The 14780-nt window shown below is 38.4% G+C and overlaps 1 protein-coding gene across 1 annotated transcript; it reads right to left on the reverse strand.

The window, feature by feature from the left end:
- Nucleotides 1-105: 105 nt before the first annotated feature.
- On the reverse strand, nt 106-10142 carry LOC146318024 (ETS translocation variant 3-like protein). Its single transcript, XM_084732894.1, has 5 exons — nt 10085-10142; nt 6071-6302; nt 5587-5713; nt 3075-3165; nt 106-685 (listed from the first exon to the last, which is right to left on the reverse strand). The coding sequence occupies exons 1-5, from the start codon at nt 10140-10142 to the stop codon at nt 360-362; spliced, it is 834 nt and encodes a 277-aa protein (XP_084589020.1). The 3' UTR covers nt 106-359.
- Between the last annotated feature and the right edge of the window lie 4638 nt (nt 10143-14780).

Consider the following 14780-nt stretch of genomic DNA (forward strand, 5'->3'; position numbering starts at 1 on the left):
TTATTATTTTCATGAAGCCCAGAGAAGGAGGGCGAGGAATGCAAGACAAACAGCTGAATAATGTAAGTTGAGTGCACTGCTTTATTTACTCAAACACAAGTGCCATGTTGTTAATTGTTTACAAGTGCAATTCCCCTACTGTGGCGTGAAATGCTGACAAAAGAAAAGCAGCTTCCTCAACATTTCTATCAAAAAAAAAAAAGCACTCTCACGCACATCATGGTCCAACTGAATAAATACAAAGTCAAAGTATCACAGGCTTGTGAATAATAAACTGAAGTACAATGAGCTAAAAGAGGGAGAATTTGAAAGATTTGAGGAGGGAAAGCAGTCCATCTGTTGTGGTTTGTTCCTCTTCTTCACTCTCGCTCCCCCATCTGTGCATCAGTCCCAGCCCTCCTCTCCTCTCCTTGAGTTTCAATCTGCTTCATTCCACCAAACAGGCTCCGACTGATGTGGTTCAGATCCCACCCTGCAGGGCTCTTGAGGGGCCAGCCAGTAGCGCTGACGTGGAGGGCCGAGGCCAGAGGTGGAGGGAGGCCCGACTCCCTCAGCTCCCTCAGGCTGGCCCCTGGACGGCCAGGGGCGGAGATGAAGGGGAAGTGGCTGTGGAGGGCGCGGGGCGTAGGGATGGGCTTGGGGAGGCAGCATGGGAGCAAGAAGGGGTAAGGGACTGGCTGGACTGCTGTCAGGACAACACACAGAGAGAGAAACATCAATCACACAAAATAATTTGTCACAAGTTTTATGATGCCAGACAGAGGTAGAAATGTAGACAGCTGCTCTGAGGTACATGATACTGAATAAAAGAACAAAAAACAAATCTTGAATGTGAAAGTTCATTCTTGACCTCGATAGTTTGGAAAAAAAACAAACAAACAAAACAATTAACACAATTACTACTTTTGTCCCGAGTTTCAAAATGAGTTTCTTCATTCAACAAACTCTGGGAAGCAGAGGAAAACTGTGAGATGTGGTTGAAAACTATGGAAAACAAAAGTAAGGGACAAAGTTGTATTTTATTTATGGGATTCCAACCAATAAATTCTAAATAATAAACCTGCTATATTACAGTTTTCTAGGTGCGAGGTAGTAGAGATTTTTTTTATTGGTGTTGACTTTCAAAAATACCACCATCACATCCCAGATGGTTGAATTCATTAATTGTGAAAAATCCCAGAATTTGTTTTCAAGGTCAAGATTGAACTCCAGTCCTGCATTATTTTCCATCGCACATGTCTTGTTTCACCTTGAAATAGAAGAAATCAAACGAGTGAGACACAGCAGGAGAGCAGTTTCCTTTTGACTTGAACTCAAAGAAACTTCAGCACTGATGAAATCTGCAGAATCTGAACGTTAAAGTGTGAGTTATGCGATGTCAATCCGAGTGAACATGAAGGAGGATGGAAAAGTCTTGGGGTTTCCTGTATATTTTAACAGAAGAGGCAGACGAAAAGCATTCTGATATCAGTCCAACTAAAACTGCACTTACTGGTCTAACAGAATACTTAATCAAGAGGCCTACAAAGATACCAGTGTTGAATTGATCCTACTAACAAGCACTGACTGTGTAGACAAGGCCTGATGTATCTTCTTCCTCTGTACCACAGAGTTCAACTATTGTCCTAAAAATATTAAAAACACACCAATGCGCTGGGTGCCATGTTGCTTTATTACCAGCAATCCAAAAACATCCTGCTGCTGCTATAAATACCTATCACATCCTCACTCTCAATGCAAATATGGTAGCTTGGTCGGAGCCCCTGTGCTTCAAACTATCACGCTGTAGGTATCCCTCTAGCATCATTTCTGGAGCCCCCTCTCTTGTGTTGTGTTTGATTTACCATCACAGTCAGGTGATGAGGTACAGGGAGCAAGAAGGACTGCATATGGAGGAGGTGGGATGGATGGATTGGTCAAACAAATGTGTAAAACCACGTTACATTACGTGACTTGATGTGACACGTTACGTTATATTACAAGAGACACACTGTGCCAGTTTGCACACAGCAGCCGTAACTTCACTGTTTAAAACTATCAGGATTGTTACGATCTGATAATTAATGTTCAACACATCCAAAAGGTCTCACACAAAGTCACAGTTCGTATAGTGAAACTGACTGAAGTAACTCAGAGTATTAATCTTGCCTTCCATCGGAGCTGTGTAAAAATTATTTCCTCTCAGGAGTTTCCTCTGCCCTGTCTGTTATTACTACAGTTTTTAGTTTAGCTTAAATATTAATGGTATCTGCTGCAGTTGGATTACTGTGCACATGGAAATGAAACTGAAAGAAACCTCTGTGATCATTAAACCATCGCTTAAATAATGTTGGGAAGCACCAGCTTCTTTTATTATGTGTTGTACTGTCTTTAATCATTTACTTTAATGCTAAGAGAGGCTGCTGTCAGTAATTAACCTGTAGTAAGGTTTCCATGTGCACTGCAATGTCACAGCAGTCGTCCTTCTGCGCCTCAGATTGTGCAAAAGCACACAGTAAGGACAGGTGGAGACGCTCCATCAGACTTCGCTACCTGCAGCCCAGCCGCTGTTAATCATGATGTTGATTTTTAAGATGTGACCCACCAGGCCTCCAGGTCGCCTGCAGTGCCTACATCACTACATGTGGCTCATTTCAGCATCTCTGCTCACTTCTCCAACTTGCTGAATCTGTCTTTTAAATAGCAATGTGCCAGAAGCAGACGTGCCTGGCTCTCTTAAAGATGAGACGACACTCATTTATGTAATGTCCAAAATGAACATATGAGGAATTAAGAGACTAAATACAACCTCTTTGCAACTTCCTTTGTGTCCAGATTATGCACTGTTTAAAAAGCAAAGTAGAAATGGCCCCTGCGCCATGCACTTTGGACCATGCGCTAACAAATCATAGATCCAAAATCTGTTTATTTCTAGCAGAATCTCTCATGTAGGTGGTCTCCTCCACTCTCAGACTACAGATAAAATAAACACAGGAACAATAAAACCAGAATAACTGGCCTTTTCCAGTTGTAACAGACACACTGTGGGACTTGTTTGGCCCCTGTAGATGAATCACTGATGGGTATGTTCTTACCTCTGTCCATCACTGAGCCTGCTCCTCCACACAGAGGAACACCAGCCTCAGCGGGGAGGAGAGGGAAGGGAAGGGGGCCGCTCTGTACCAGCTGGAGGGTGGACGGATGGAGGATGAGATGGGAGGATGGTTGAAATGAGAACATGGACATTTAAAAACAATACAGTCTGACGCTGGCAATGTGCACAAAACATGAAGAACAGCAGATGAAGTTTTGGATCTATTTCTTATGTGATGTAGTTGAGAGGAAGACAAAAAGTTGAAGAAGCACTTTGGAAGATTAAGACATTAATCAACTTAATAGCAGGAAGGTGTTCTTGATGTTTTGTACACTGTTGGCCTCGTTTAAAATTAAAATATGGTTAAAAAAAAAAAAAGAAAACTTAATCACAATAAGAGTTTTATTCCAAACTGAGGTGGTATTTTTAAATAGACTGCACTTATACAGCACTTCTCTGCCGTAACAGACACAGCACCTCCCTACTAATCCCAACTCTTACAGAATTAATCATTATAATTAAACAAAGTATGGTGCTTTCTAAAGGATATGAGGTAACCTAAGCCCTCAGTTTGCCTGTGAACGTTTAACACACTGACTCTCCTCTATTAGAGTCAATTTCATATTAAATGATAAAGCTTTAATAATGATTTCTATTTGAGTCAGCTGGTTTTATATTAAATGATAAAGCCGAAATAACTGTTTCTATTATAGTCGGTCCACTTTTAAGTATTAAATAATACAGTTGAGGTAATTATTTCTATTTCAAGTTTTTTTGTTTTTTTTTTTTGGAATAAAACTCTTCTTAAAGGACTATACCCATGTTTTGGAAAACTGATCAAGCTGCAACTTAAAGAGCAACTTTGGTATTTTTCAACCAGGACCCTATTTCCCCATGTTTTTGTGTCTAGGGGACTAATTGGTCGAGTGTTGAGCGAGGACACTGCAACCATCAGCCAGTCGAAACAGACTGCAATGTAATCGTTATGTTAACATTTTTGTCGCTGACAGACTCGGACTGTTACTGTCGTGTTTGGCGACATCATGGAAGGGATCCCTCGAGAGACAGACCTTTTTGTTAAAGACTGAGGTCCTTTTGTTTGAGCAAAAACAGCTGCTTTATTGCTCTTGCCAAAGCCACCAGACTCCATTTATAGAGACAGAAACAAAATAAAACTCACCAAATGATAGGGCTTGTCTTTCTACTTTTCCAGCTATTAAAATATATAGAAATGGACGACATGACAGTTCCCTAAAAGTGAGGCCAAAACATCTCAATCGCCCCCTGGTGGCTGGCTGCAGTATTTGTCATAAATCCTACCCCCTCCATTTTAGTAGAGGGGTCATTTTAGGTAGTTCTTATGTATGTTCAAGTGTTCATTTTAATTAGTTATTTGATTTGATGAAAATGTCACCAGTGTAAGATGGCAGTGCCCATATCTGTGATATTTTGGCTTCATTTTTGTACATTGGGAAGAAGTGGAGACTTGTTGTCCATCTTTATTTATGTCAGTAGTTCCAACAATCATCAACGCTGCTTTGGTCTAAATAAACCCTTAATTCACTGAGGTAGATGTGAAAATACAGGAAGAGCAACAAGAGGGAGGACAGACAACAGAGAACAGCGAGGAGAAACATTGTGTAAAACCAACCATAATTTTTCATCAAACAAGGTGAATTAAGGGTTTATTTCAACCAAACCAAAGTGGCTGATTGTTGGATCAATGGACAGAGCCAAGACATCTTTGGTGAGTTTAATTTTGTTTCTGACAAGTTTGAATAAAGTGTGTTTTAGGATGATAAAATTACTGTGTCTGTAAATGGAGTCTGGTGGATTTGTCAAGAGTGATAAATCAGCTGTTTCTTGTTAAATATAAATGATCTTACTGTTAAACACTGTTAAGTCATAAGTGGAAAAACATGGATGCTACTGAGGATAAGGTATGTTCTATACAGATTTTGTTTGTTGAATATCTGGCTTATTATCAGGGTTAATGCTATTCAGTAACTTTTCAAATTAACCCAGGTCACTTTGTGTGGACTGCAACTAATGGTTACATCCTAAATATCATGTTACAAATTATGTTAGCAAAAAATGTATATGTGATAAGTGAATTAATAATAAGTTATAAGCCAAACATTTGTTTATGATGTGTGTATATGATGTGAACAGGCACAATTTTTTTCAGACGTTCTCGTGGAGGCATTCACGTGAATTTTCCCTATTAGGAACTCATTTTTATTAATCCAACACCACATTACACAATTATTACTAAAGTCTTTCATCTCCATTAGTCATTTAGACAAAAAAAAAAGCCAAAAAACATGGGAAAATAGGGTCCAGGATGAAAAATCCCTAAGTTACTCTTTAAGCGACACGAAAATTTGTCTCCCAGAGACAGAAAAAAAATTTTTTAATCATTTTATATAAAAAGTAATGTAACTTAGAAGCCAGTTTTCCAGACGGTTTAGTCCTTTAAGTTGTGAAATGAGATGTGAAGACCTGGTGATGACCTGATGGCCGGGTGGTGGTGGTGCTGGGTGTCCTGGGTAGTTGACCAGGATGAGTTTGCTGAAGTTGAACTTGTAGGTGAATCTTTTCCCTTTGGTCTTGTGCAGGATGCGTTTGTTGTAGTAGTATCTGGAAGTAAAATCTGTGTCAGACTATACTTTGACTGTGTGTGTTCGTACCAGATGTGTGTGTGAGTTCATGCCAGGCTGTAATGTCTATATGGTATGCACTCATGTTCCTGTAGGGCACTTTAGATAAAAGTGCTTCCCAAATGGCATGTATTGCATCTGTGGGCATTTTAGATTTAAAATTTTAATTTGACAACATATGTTGGTGAGGAGAACATTTTATTTACGGCCTCAGCCTGAGGGAGAAGCTGCGCAGAACAGGAAGATTGCACACATTCACCGCTCAAGGAGTGCAACCCAGAGGTGTTTCTGTGTGTGTGAATATGCTACATGAAGTCAAAGACTTTACTCGCATCACCTGAGTGCCCGGCTGAGCTTGTCGTAGTTCATGTGTGGTTTGCCCTTCCTCTCCCCCCACAGCCTGGCCAGCCTCTCGGGGTCCCGGATGACAAACTCGCCCCACTCCCCTCCCCAGCCGATGGCCCCACCCTCACCCCGCCCCAGCAGCTCCAGCAGGAAGTGCCACAGCTGGACCTGTCTGGATCCAGGCGACCAGGCTGGTTTGTAGGCCCAGTCAGGGAACAGCACTGCTGGAGAGACATGGGGAAGTCTTGTAAATGACTGGGAAGTCACTCATATGCTGCTTATTTCTTATGAATGAAAGATGAGGCGGTGGTGTGGTATTAATGAGTTCCTGCCTGTAAGTTTATTTATTCATTTGTTTGTCAGTTGCAAACTCAGTCTCGGGAAACTACAAAAACAATTTTGATGAAGCCTGGGGTCGTTATCTAGCCGCAACGTCCAGGGCTGAAAAATGAAGCCAAAGCAGGAAGTGCCAAAAACTGCAGTTCCTCCAATGGCCACTTGAGGTTGACTCCTAAAGCAAGTCAGTCCCCACAGACCCCCATATTAAAATGCTCAACTAAACAGCAGAAATAAACATGTTTTCAGCCTGGTACGAAACACGGTTTTGGTCTCTGTAGCTAATTTCCCTGTTCATGACAACTGTACAGGAGTGATTTTTATATAACTCAGTTACCAGCATGGCCACTTTGAGTGTCAGGTGAGTACCATCACAGGTGTCCAGCTGCTAAACCCTCCATTTGACCACCTCAGCTCCACTCATGTTCAACATTTTTGGGATTAGCCAGGAGTTAGCAGAGTCACTCCTTGGTTCCATTGGGTATGTCATGTCAGGGACACGATTTTGATCTGTCCCACTCACCAGCGTTTCAGAAACCGAGCATTTCCTCTCCTGATTATGATGATTGGCTTAGATTTAGTTGATTTACTTATTTTTCCTTGACTTTTGTGCTTCTACCATGGGTATATACAAATAATTTCTTTTCTGTTTACATGTGGTGTTTTATTTTGAAAAAAGATAATCTATGCAGTTTCTGTGTCTGACTTCTTGCCTGTTCGATCTGCTCTGTGCTGATGACATGGCATCAATCTAAAATAGACTGGACATACGTCCTTCTCAGAGCTAAGTGGAGAGTCCCTGTTCTGTTGATTTATTCTGTCCCATCTCAAAAATGCTCCTGTACCATGAACTAATAGCAGAGTCTCCATTTTTTGATTATAAAGAGGGCTAAATGTACTATAAGAATATGGGAACATGCTTGATACTCTAATATAACATCTTTATTCAAGATTTCAGGGGTAGAGTATTTCAATAAACCGATATATTTTATCACATAATGATCCTACAACAGAATCATTTTATAATACACCACCACCACTACTGTACTCTGCTGTAAGAATAATGGGAGCATGTTGAAATAACCACTAAGTAGCACACCTCAGTAGGTAGCACATATTGTCAGAACACCGCTTCTGGGACACGCTGTTACTGGTGGAATCACAAGCTTTGTGTAGAAAAGCCAAACACAATGCAGCCGTGCCCCGTGGAGTCAAGCCGTGCCAAGATTAGGACTGACAGAACCAGCACACTGAAAGATTCACAGCAGCTCTTCAGATACCTGAGAGCTGACATCACAGACACTGTGTCCACTATTTATTATGCAGGCTATGCTGGTTAAGCATTTCTGTGTTGTAGTGCAGCAAATTTTGTTACTTTTGATCAGGGTTAGCCGTTTCCTCCTGTTTCCAGTCTTTATGCTGAGCTAAGCTAACCAGCTGCTGGCTGTGGCTTCATATCGACTGTACAGACGTGAGTGGTGTCACTTTTCTCAACTAACTAACTAACTAACTAACTCCATGAACTTTTCCATAAATGTTCAACTATTCTGGTAGAGTAGTGCTGAGTGGTATTTGTATGTTGTATATAACAAAGATCCTTGGTCAGACTCAGACTGGAGACAGAGCGCCTCAGTGTTTCCACTGATGTACTTGGACTGATAAAGTATATATAAATTAGGAATTAAAATTCACCTCATCATTACCAGCTTCGTCATTGAGGTGATGAACACATCAGTAATTATAATATAAATATATTATATACTTGTTATGTCGCATTACCATCAGGCAGAAACCTTGTATGTCCAAATCTGTTACTTTTCAGGACCAAAAAAAACTTAGGAGCTCTTTTTAATACTTTTAAATGGGCTGTAAAACCCACAGACAGACATAAAGGGTGACCAAAGGGTGTCAATACTTATACTTTTTGTACACAGTGTTATTTACAAGATAAGTTCTTCCACCTCTGCTGATGAATCTGAGGTATGATACATCAGTACATTGTTCCAAAATAAAGCATCTCTATCAGAGTAACCCCAGTAAAGTAAAAATGATTTGCTTTATGTCGATGTACTCTGTTATTTTGTGCCTCAGATGTCTGTTGAGTCACTGGTTTGAGCTCCAACCAGACTGATGTGCTGAGATTCCTTCATCCTTATCCTGCGTTCATTGTTTTTTTTTTTTTTTTGTACATTTTCTCATTAATTTGTTTGCATAGCAACGCATCTCAAATTGCTATTTACTATTTATTCAGTGCTGACAAAACGTGGGAAAATGAATTATTTCACTACTCAAAATTAGCAATTACCATGTTTTTTGAAGCAGAGAAGTTTGTGAATAATTGTTTGAACAAGAAGTGTCACGCAAAACATTATGTGGGGCCATGAGAGGACATGTGTAATTATTTCTTCCATTATCTTTGCTAGTGATCATGAAACTTTGTTTTCCTGTGAGCACAAACTAATCACTGCTTCACTATGAGAAAACTATTTCAAGCTCATTCTGTGAGATCACAACATGATTATTTGTTACCAAGTTTCAAGTTTCTCACAGCAAACCAGATATTCTTCATTTAGACATGACCTTTTAAAAAATGAGTTCATACAATCCATATCCTGCTCTTTAATCAAAGCTCCTCGAACAAACCTGGAATTTGAAATAAAAAATATTGTATCTCATGTCTGAATGACAGAGGTGTGTACTCGAGTCTTGAGTCGGACAAATGTCACTAATTAGTTGACTTTAGACTCAACCTGACAAATAAGCTTACTCATAATTACCCATAATTATTATCATTGGTAACACTTGTGTTTGTCTTACTATTTCATGTCATCATCTCATCATCAGACATCATCTGAGCTGCAGGAGAAAACCATGAAGAACTGACGTTAAGTTGCTAAGCTCCAGTTGGAAAAAAAAATCCTACCAAACATAATTTGTTTGTGTACAAAACCTATGCGGTGGGCAACAAAAATAGAACTGCAGTACACAAAATGTGTGAGTCAAAATTTGGACAGAGACACAACAACTTCCAGCTTTGTTTGACATTTGAATTTGTACAGAGAACGATAAGTTAAGGTTAATAATGACATGGAAGCTAGAACTCAAGCTAAACTAGAAACCTATGTTATATTAACAATATAGCTACTATTTATCTTATTATAACATGAAACATTTCATTTTAGAACAAGCTAAATAGTACACTGTTGTAAAAGGAAAAGTTTCTTGTCATAATGTGATAAGTTTGTATGTTGTAATAATGTGAAAATATCTTGTTATAATAATAAACTTTTCATGTCATAATGTGAAATTGATCCTACAACTGCACAGACACTGGCTCAAGTTTACAGCATTCATATCCAGGATATTTTGGTTTTATTTTAGTCCAGTGGGAGGAAGTGGAGACATGTCAGCCCATGATCAAAATAAAGAAAATTTACAGTATCTGTTATTGTAAGGGCAACTTACAATATCTGTTTCTAATTATCAAAGAGGAGGACTGTATCATTTGGCAACAATGACATGTTGTCTGTTGCTCTGTTTTTCACAGTTTTCACATTTTTCTGTGCAAGCAGGTGCACAATACAAAGCATAAATATATAACTCCTACACAAATGACAACCCACTCACATGTAAATACATAACTGAGCACATGCCAAAAAATAAGACTTACTTCTACTCCAGTAAGGCGATGAAACGTGTCCTACTGAAGAGCTGCAGCTGCACTGCATCTGAAAACACACCACAGAACAAAATCTGATTTAAAAAAAAAAAAACTACTTAATATCTTCTTCATCACTGTGATCATCATCAGATTGGAGTTAGAGAGGCAAGACAAGAGTGAAAGCTGCTTAAAATAAATATTAATTATCCATCATGTGGTGTTAAATTAGCCATCACAACAAAGCACAGATGTAACTGATTACAGCAGCATGTGCTCTCACTATCACTTAGAAAATTAAATCATCTTCACAAACATCAATTTAAAGTCAAATCTAAAGACTCTCCAGACTGTATATTGCATCAATATCAGTATAATTGTAAATAAATATAAGGTCATAATGTGCTTGAAATTACATTTACTAATTCAAAAGCTGATTTGTGATTAGTGTGAAAGCATCATTTTCCCTGCAGACACTGTTTAGTATTTTCGATATTTTTCTCCAATTTCATCCCACAAACACACACACATCATCCGCCCACAGACACAATGACCTTCCCGGGCGATTCAGAGCGGCAGCAACACCCACCATCTTCCCTGGAAGGCTGAAAACTCATCTCTTCAAGAAGTACTTCACATAACCCTTTTCCCCTGCTGAATGATGTCTCCTCTGCTATAAGCCCTCTTCCACGGGCTGTAATATCCTCTTATCTTGGAGCAACAAAAAAACGATGTCTCCCCCCTTTAGCTCTTATTTTATTTCCCTCTTCCCGTGCAGCACTCACACTCACACATGGTCATTGCAGGCAGGGTCACAGGGACATTATCAGGGAAATAGGAGAGCTGAGGCAAAGGCATTTTACTTTTAGGGCAAAAACAGGCTCCAAAATTGTCTGCAAAAGCACAAAACTAATTAAAATGTGAGAAACAATAAAAAATACAATCATTCTGAAAGAGGGTTGCAAACACAGAAGAGTAAAATGCAATGGCACTCTGTAATTTCATACAAACTTTGACTCTGACATTTGTAGCCTTCCCAATTTATTGGTTTGTTTGTTGGTCAACTACAAATTAAAGCTTCCTCTAACTGGATGAGAGCATCAGCTACGTGCCTAAACATGCAAATGGAAATCCACCATCGAATTAATGACAGCCAGAATGCTACAATCAAGAATAAAAAGTAAAAATCATCATGCCAGTCAAGCAGGAGGTCAACAAAGAGGGCATTGTTTAAAAGTACGCAAGTAATTTAACTAATCACTTACAAGAACTCTCCTTACAATCATCTTGTTTACAAAGCGCAAGCTAATTAAAGACCCCTGTGTAAGTGTAATAATAATAACTCATTTGGTCCTGTTACCTTGATTGGAGCAGGAGTGGGAAAGAAAAAAAAAAAAAAGCTTCGTTAGATGAATGAACAATGATCAGTTTGTCTGCCGGTCCTCGTCAAGTCTGAGAGGACTGAAGGATGGATGGATGGACCGAATCTTAAACCCTCTATCTCATCTCACCCTCAAACCACACACACTCCCACCTCCCCCCTCTCTGTCTCCAACAACAACATCCCTCCCTCTGTCCCCCAGCCCACAATTAGACAGACTAGGTCAAAATTAAAGTTCTCATGCTGATTAATTGACGTCTTACTGGGGCTGCTTTCGCACGTTTTCTGTTGATTGACAAATCAATTACATGCCAATTCTACTCAGCACTCAGCTACAACTTAGAATTATTTTATTATTAATTCATCTATTCATTATTTTCTAAATTAATCAATTAGTTGTTTAGTCTATAAAATGTCAGAAAATGGTGAATAATGTCAATCACTGTTTCCCATATTCCACAGTGATGTCCTCAAATGTCTTATTTTGTCCACAACCCAAAGATGTTCAGTGTACTATCATAGAGGAGTAAAGAAACCAGAGAATCATAACATTTGAGAAGCTGGCATCAGATATTTTTGGCTTTCCTTTCTTATGAATTTCTCAAACTAATTAATCAATCAAAAGAGTTTGTGATGAATGTAATAGTTCACAAATTAAAAATGTGTCTTTAAAAGTGTCTCAACTTTAAAAACAACATATCACAAATTACCAGAAATTGTTTTCTTGGACGTTGTGATGATCCACCACAATTTTGATAAGCAATAAATATCTTGATGAGTTTATTATCATCTGTGTCAAAGAAAAGCAGCAAATCTTTACATTTGCGGCAGCAAAACCAGTCAATGTTTTGGTGTTTTTTTCAAGCAAAAAATTCTAAATTATTCACTCATTATCAGAAGAGTCACTAATTAATTTTCCCTGAGTTAACTAATCACTAAATACACTAACTGTTCCAACTCTATTTATCATTGAAGTCATTAATCAACCAAAAAATAAATAAAAATGCTTTGATTCTATAGATTCCCAAATGTGATAATTTGCTGCTTTTTTGTTTTAAATAGAGGTTCATTTCTGCTAATGTGATTAAAAAAAAAGACCTTGTAAGTCGTGATAATGAGAAATTTTCTTTAAATAATGACTTAGTAATAATGAGTTAGACTATCTAGAGTTAGAGTTTGCCTATCTGAGAACAATGCAAAACTTTCTCAGGATAAAGACTTAGACACTAACTGATTATTTTGAGATACTGAGTCATTATTTTCACATTGAAAATGTAATATTTTGAGGTTTTTAACTGCAGGATGCACAAAATATGCAATTTAATGATGCCAACTCTGACTCAAAAGAAATACGAAGGGCACTTTTCACTTTTTCTTGACATTTTATTGACTAAACAAGTAATTAATTTATCCAGAAAGGCAAATGAGAAATTAATTAATTTAGAAACTCCAGCGGGACGCTCGGAGTTGTTTGTCAGTGGAGATGAGTGTAGGTCAACTGCTGCTATTATCCAGAGGTTAAAGGGAAACAGTAAAATAGGTTTGGATCGCCATCATTACAAGGTGGAGAATAAGGGGTCACACCTGAAAAGAAGCACCAGGGAAAAGGGAAAAATAAGCTGTGAGGAAATAGGTGAAGGTGCTTTAATACACTGAGGATTGGTGCGTATTACAGTGAGCCGAGGGGGAAGATATGATTGAGCGGAGTGAAGGTGACTGAAGGTTTTCTCCTCACTGAATCAAATAGGTGATGAACTCAATACCAGAGCCACACTTAACTCCACTACAGCTGCTTTCCACTCGACAGGCGTGACCTTGGCCAAGGTCAACAGGCTGTTCAATACTCTGCCACACCGGCTCAGGAGGCTGGTAGAGGCGGAGGAGGCGGCGGTGGTGAGACAATTTTGTTCGAGCGGGAGTCCAACAAGCTGTCCCTCAAGTACTCCAGTCTCAAGTACTTGTCTCACTGCAGTGAAGCTGACTGAGGGGGAAATTCTACAGCTGAAAAGTAAAATGATAGAGCTGAAAAAGCTGCAAATGGGCCTTAATAAATAATAAATACATAATTGATAAATAATTGATTAAACTGAAAATATTGTAATTTTACATTCAAAAGTGGTTTGATAGATGGAAAACCACATGTACATGAAAAGGGCAAGATAGGGACAGAGAAAGTAAAAAGTAAGAGTCGGACAAAATAGGGTGAATTTATAACTTCATCAGCAATTAAATTTAATTTTTCTTAAGTTAAATAGATTTCATGACAGTAATCATAATGAGGCACACGACAATATAGTTTATCATGATCTCATGGAATAGAGTAGCAAGCAACTTTGAGGACATTTTGCAAGTTATTTCTACACATTTTAACTTTTTGCATGTCATATTTGGAGTTCTGGACATGATAACAATAGTCAGGTGACCTTTGTTATCATGGTAATCATTTTTGTGGTTAATATAGTAAAACAGTCTTAATTTTTCTACGTTTAGGCAGTTAAACTACTTGGTTAGGTTGGGGAAAAGATCATGGTTTGGGGTACGTATGTGATTTAAGCTTAGTATGTTACATGACTTACATAATGAAGTTAAAATAACTAAACATAGAGTTTTGACTTTACACTGGAAACAAACTGTGGTTTCCTGGGTGACAGGCTTTATACTACATCACCTGACATTTTCTTCATTATGACAGTCATGTGTAAAATGAAGACCTAAAATGACCTAATTGGTGTGTTATTGTGAGACCAGGTTGAATAACTCAATACATTTTTAGGAGAAAGTGTAATAAGAGGAAATAATATGTCTATTGAAGTGGTTTATTTTTAGTGATCAAAATCTGTTAGTACTAAAGAGTATTAAAAACTTTCAAGCACCAAGAGTTGGCAGAAAATGTGTGAACAAATTTGGAATGTTGTTTACTTATTCTTTGACTAAATATTTCCCTATTTAAATCAGAATATTGGCAATTTTACACCATTTTATTTCGGCAAAGTTGTTAGAGAGCTGCTTCTATTTAGAAAGCAAATTCCATCTGTGCTCTGTCCAGGTTTTTCATATGTAAACTCCCACTCAGCTGCTTGCAAAACACAGTGATGTAGGTTACAGTGCTGATGCCCTCCGTTCCACTCCCTCAACCAGTGGGGTTTATATGTAACAGAGTCAACCTGCATAAACCTATGTCAGGTAAAATGGGTAAACCTTTTTAGAAGAGCTTGGGAAAATAGCATTTTGATGCTAAAACATATGTACTTTGACCAAAATTTGATTCTTTGGATTTGAATAAATAATTCCATATGTATTCACAACTGGGAAGCTAAGGAGTATATT

This window comes from Lutjanus erythropterus, chromosome 12, assembly GCF_056507025.1.
Source record: "Lutjanus erythropterus isolate fLutEry1 chromosome 12, fLutEry1.hap2, whole genome shotgun sequence".
Lineage (NCBI taxonomy): Eukaryota > Metazoa > Chordata > Actinopteri > Lutjaniformes > Lutjanidae > Lutjanus > Lutjanus erythropterus.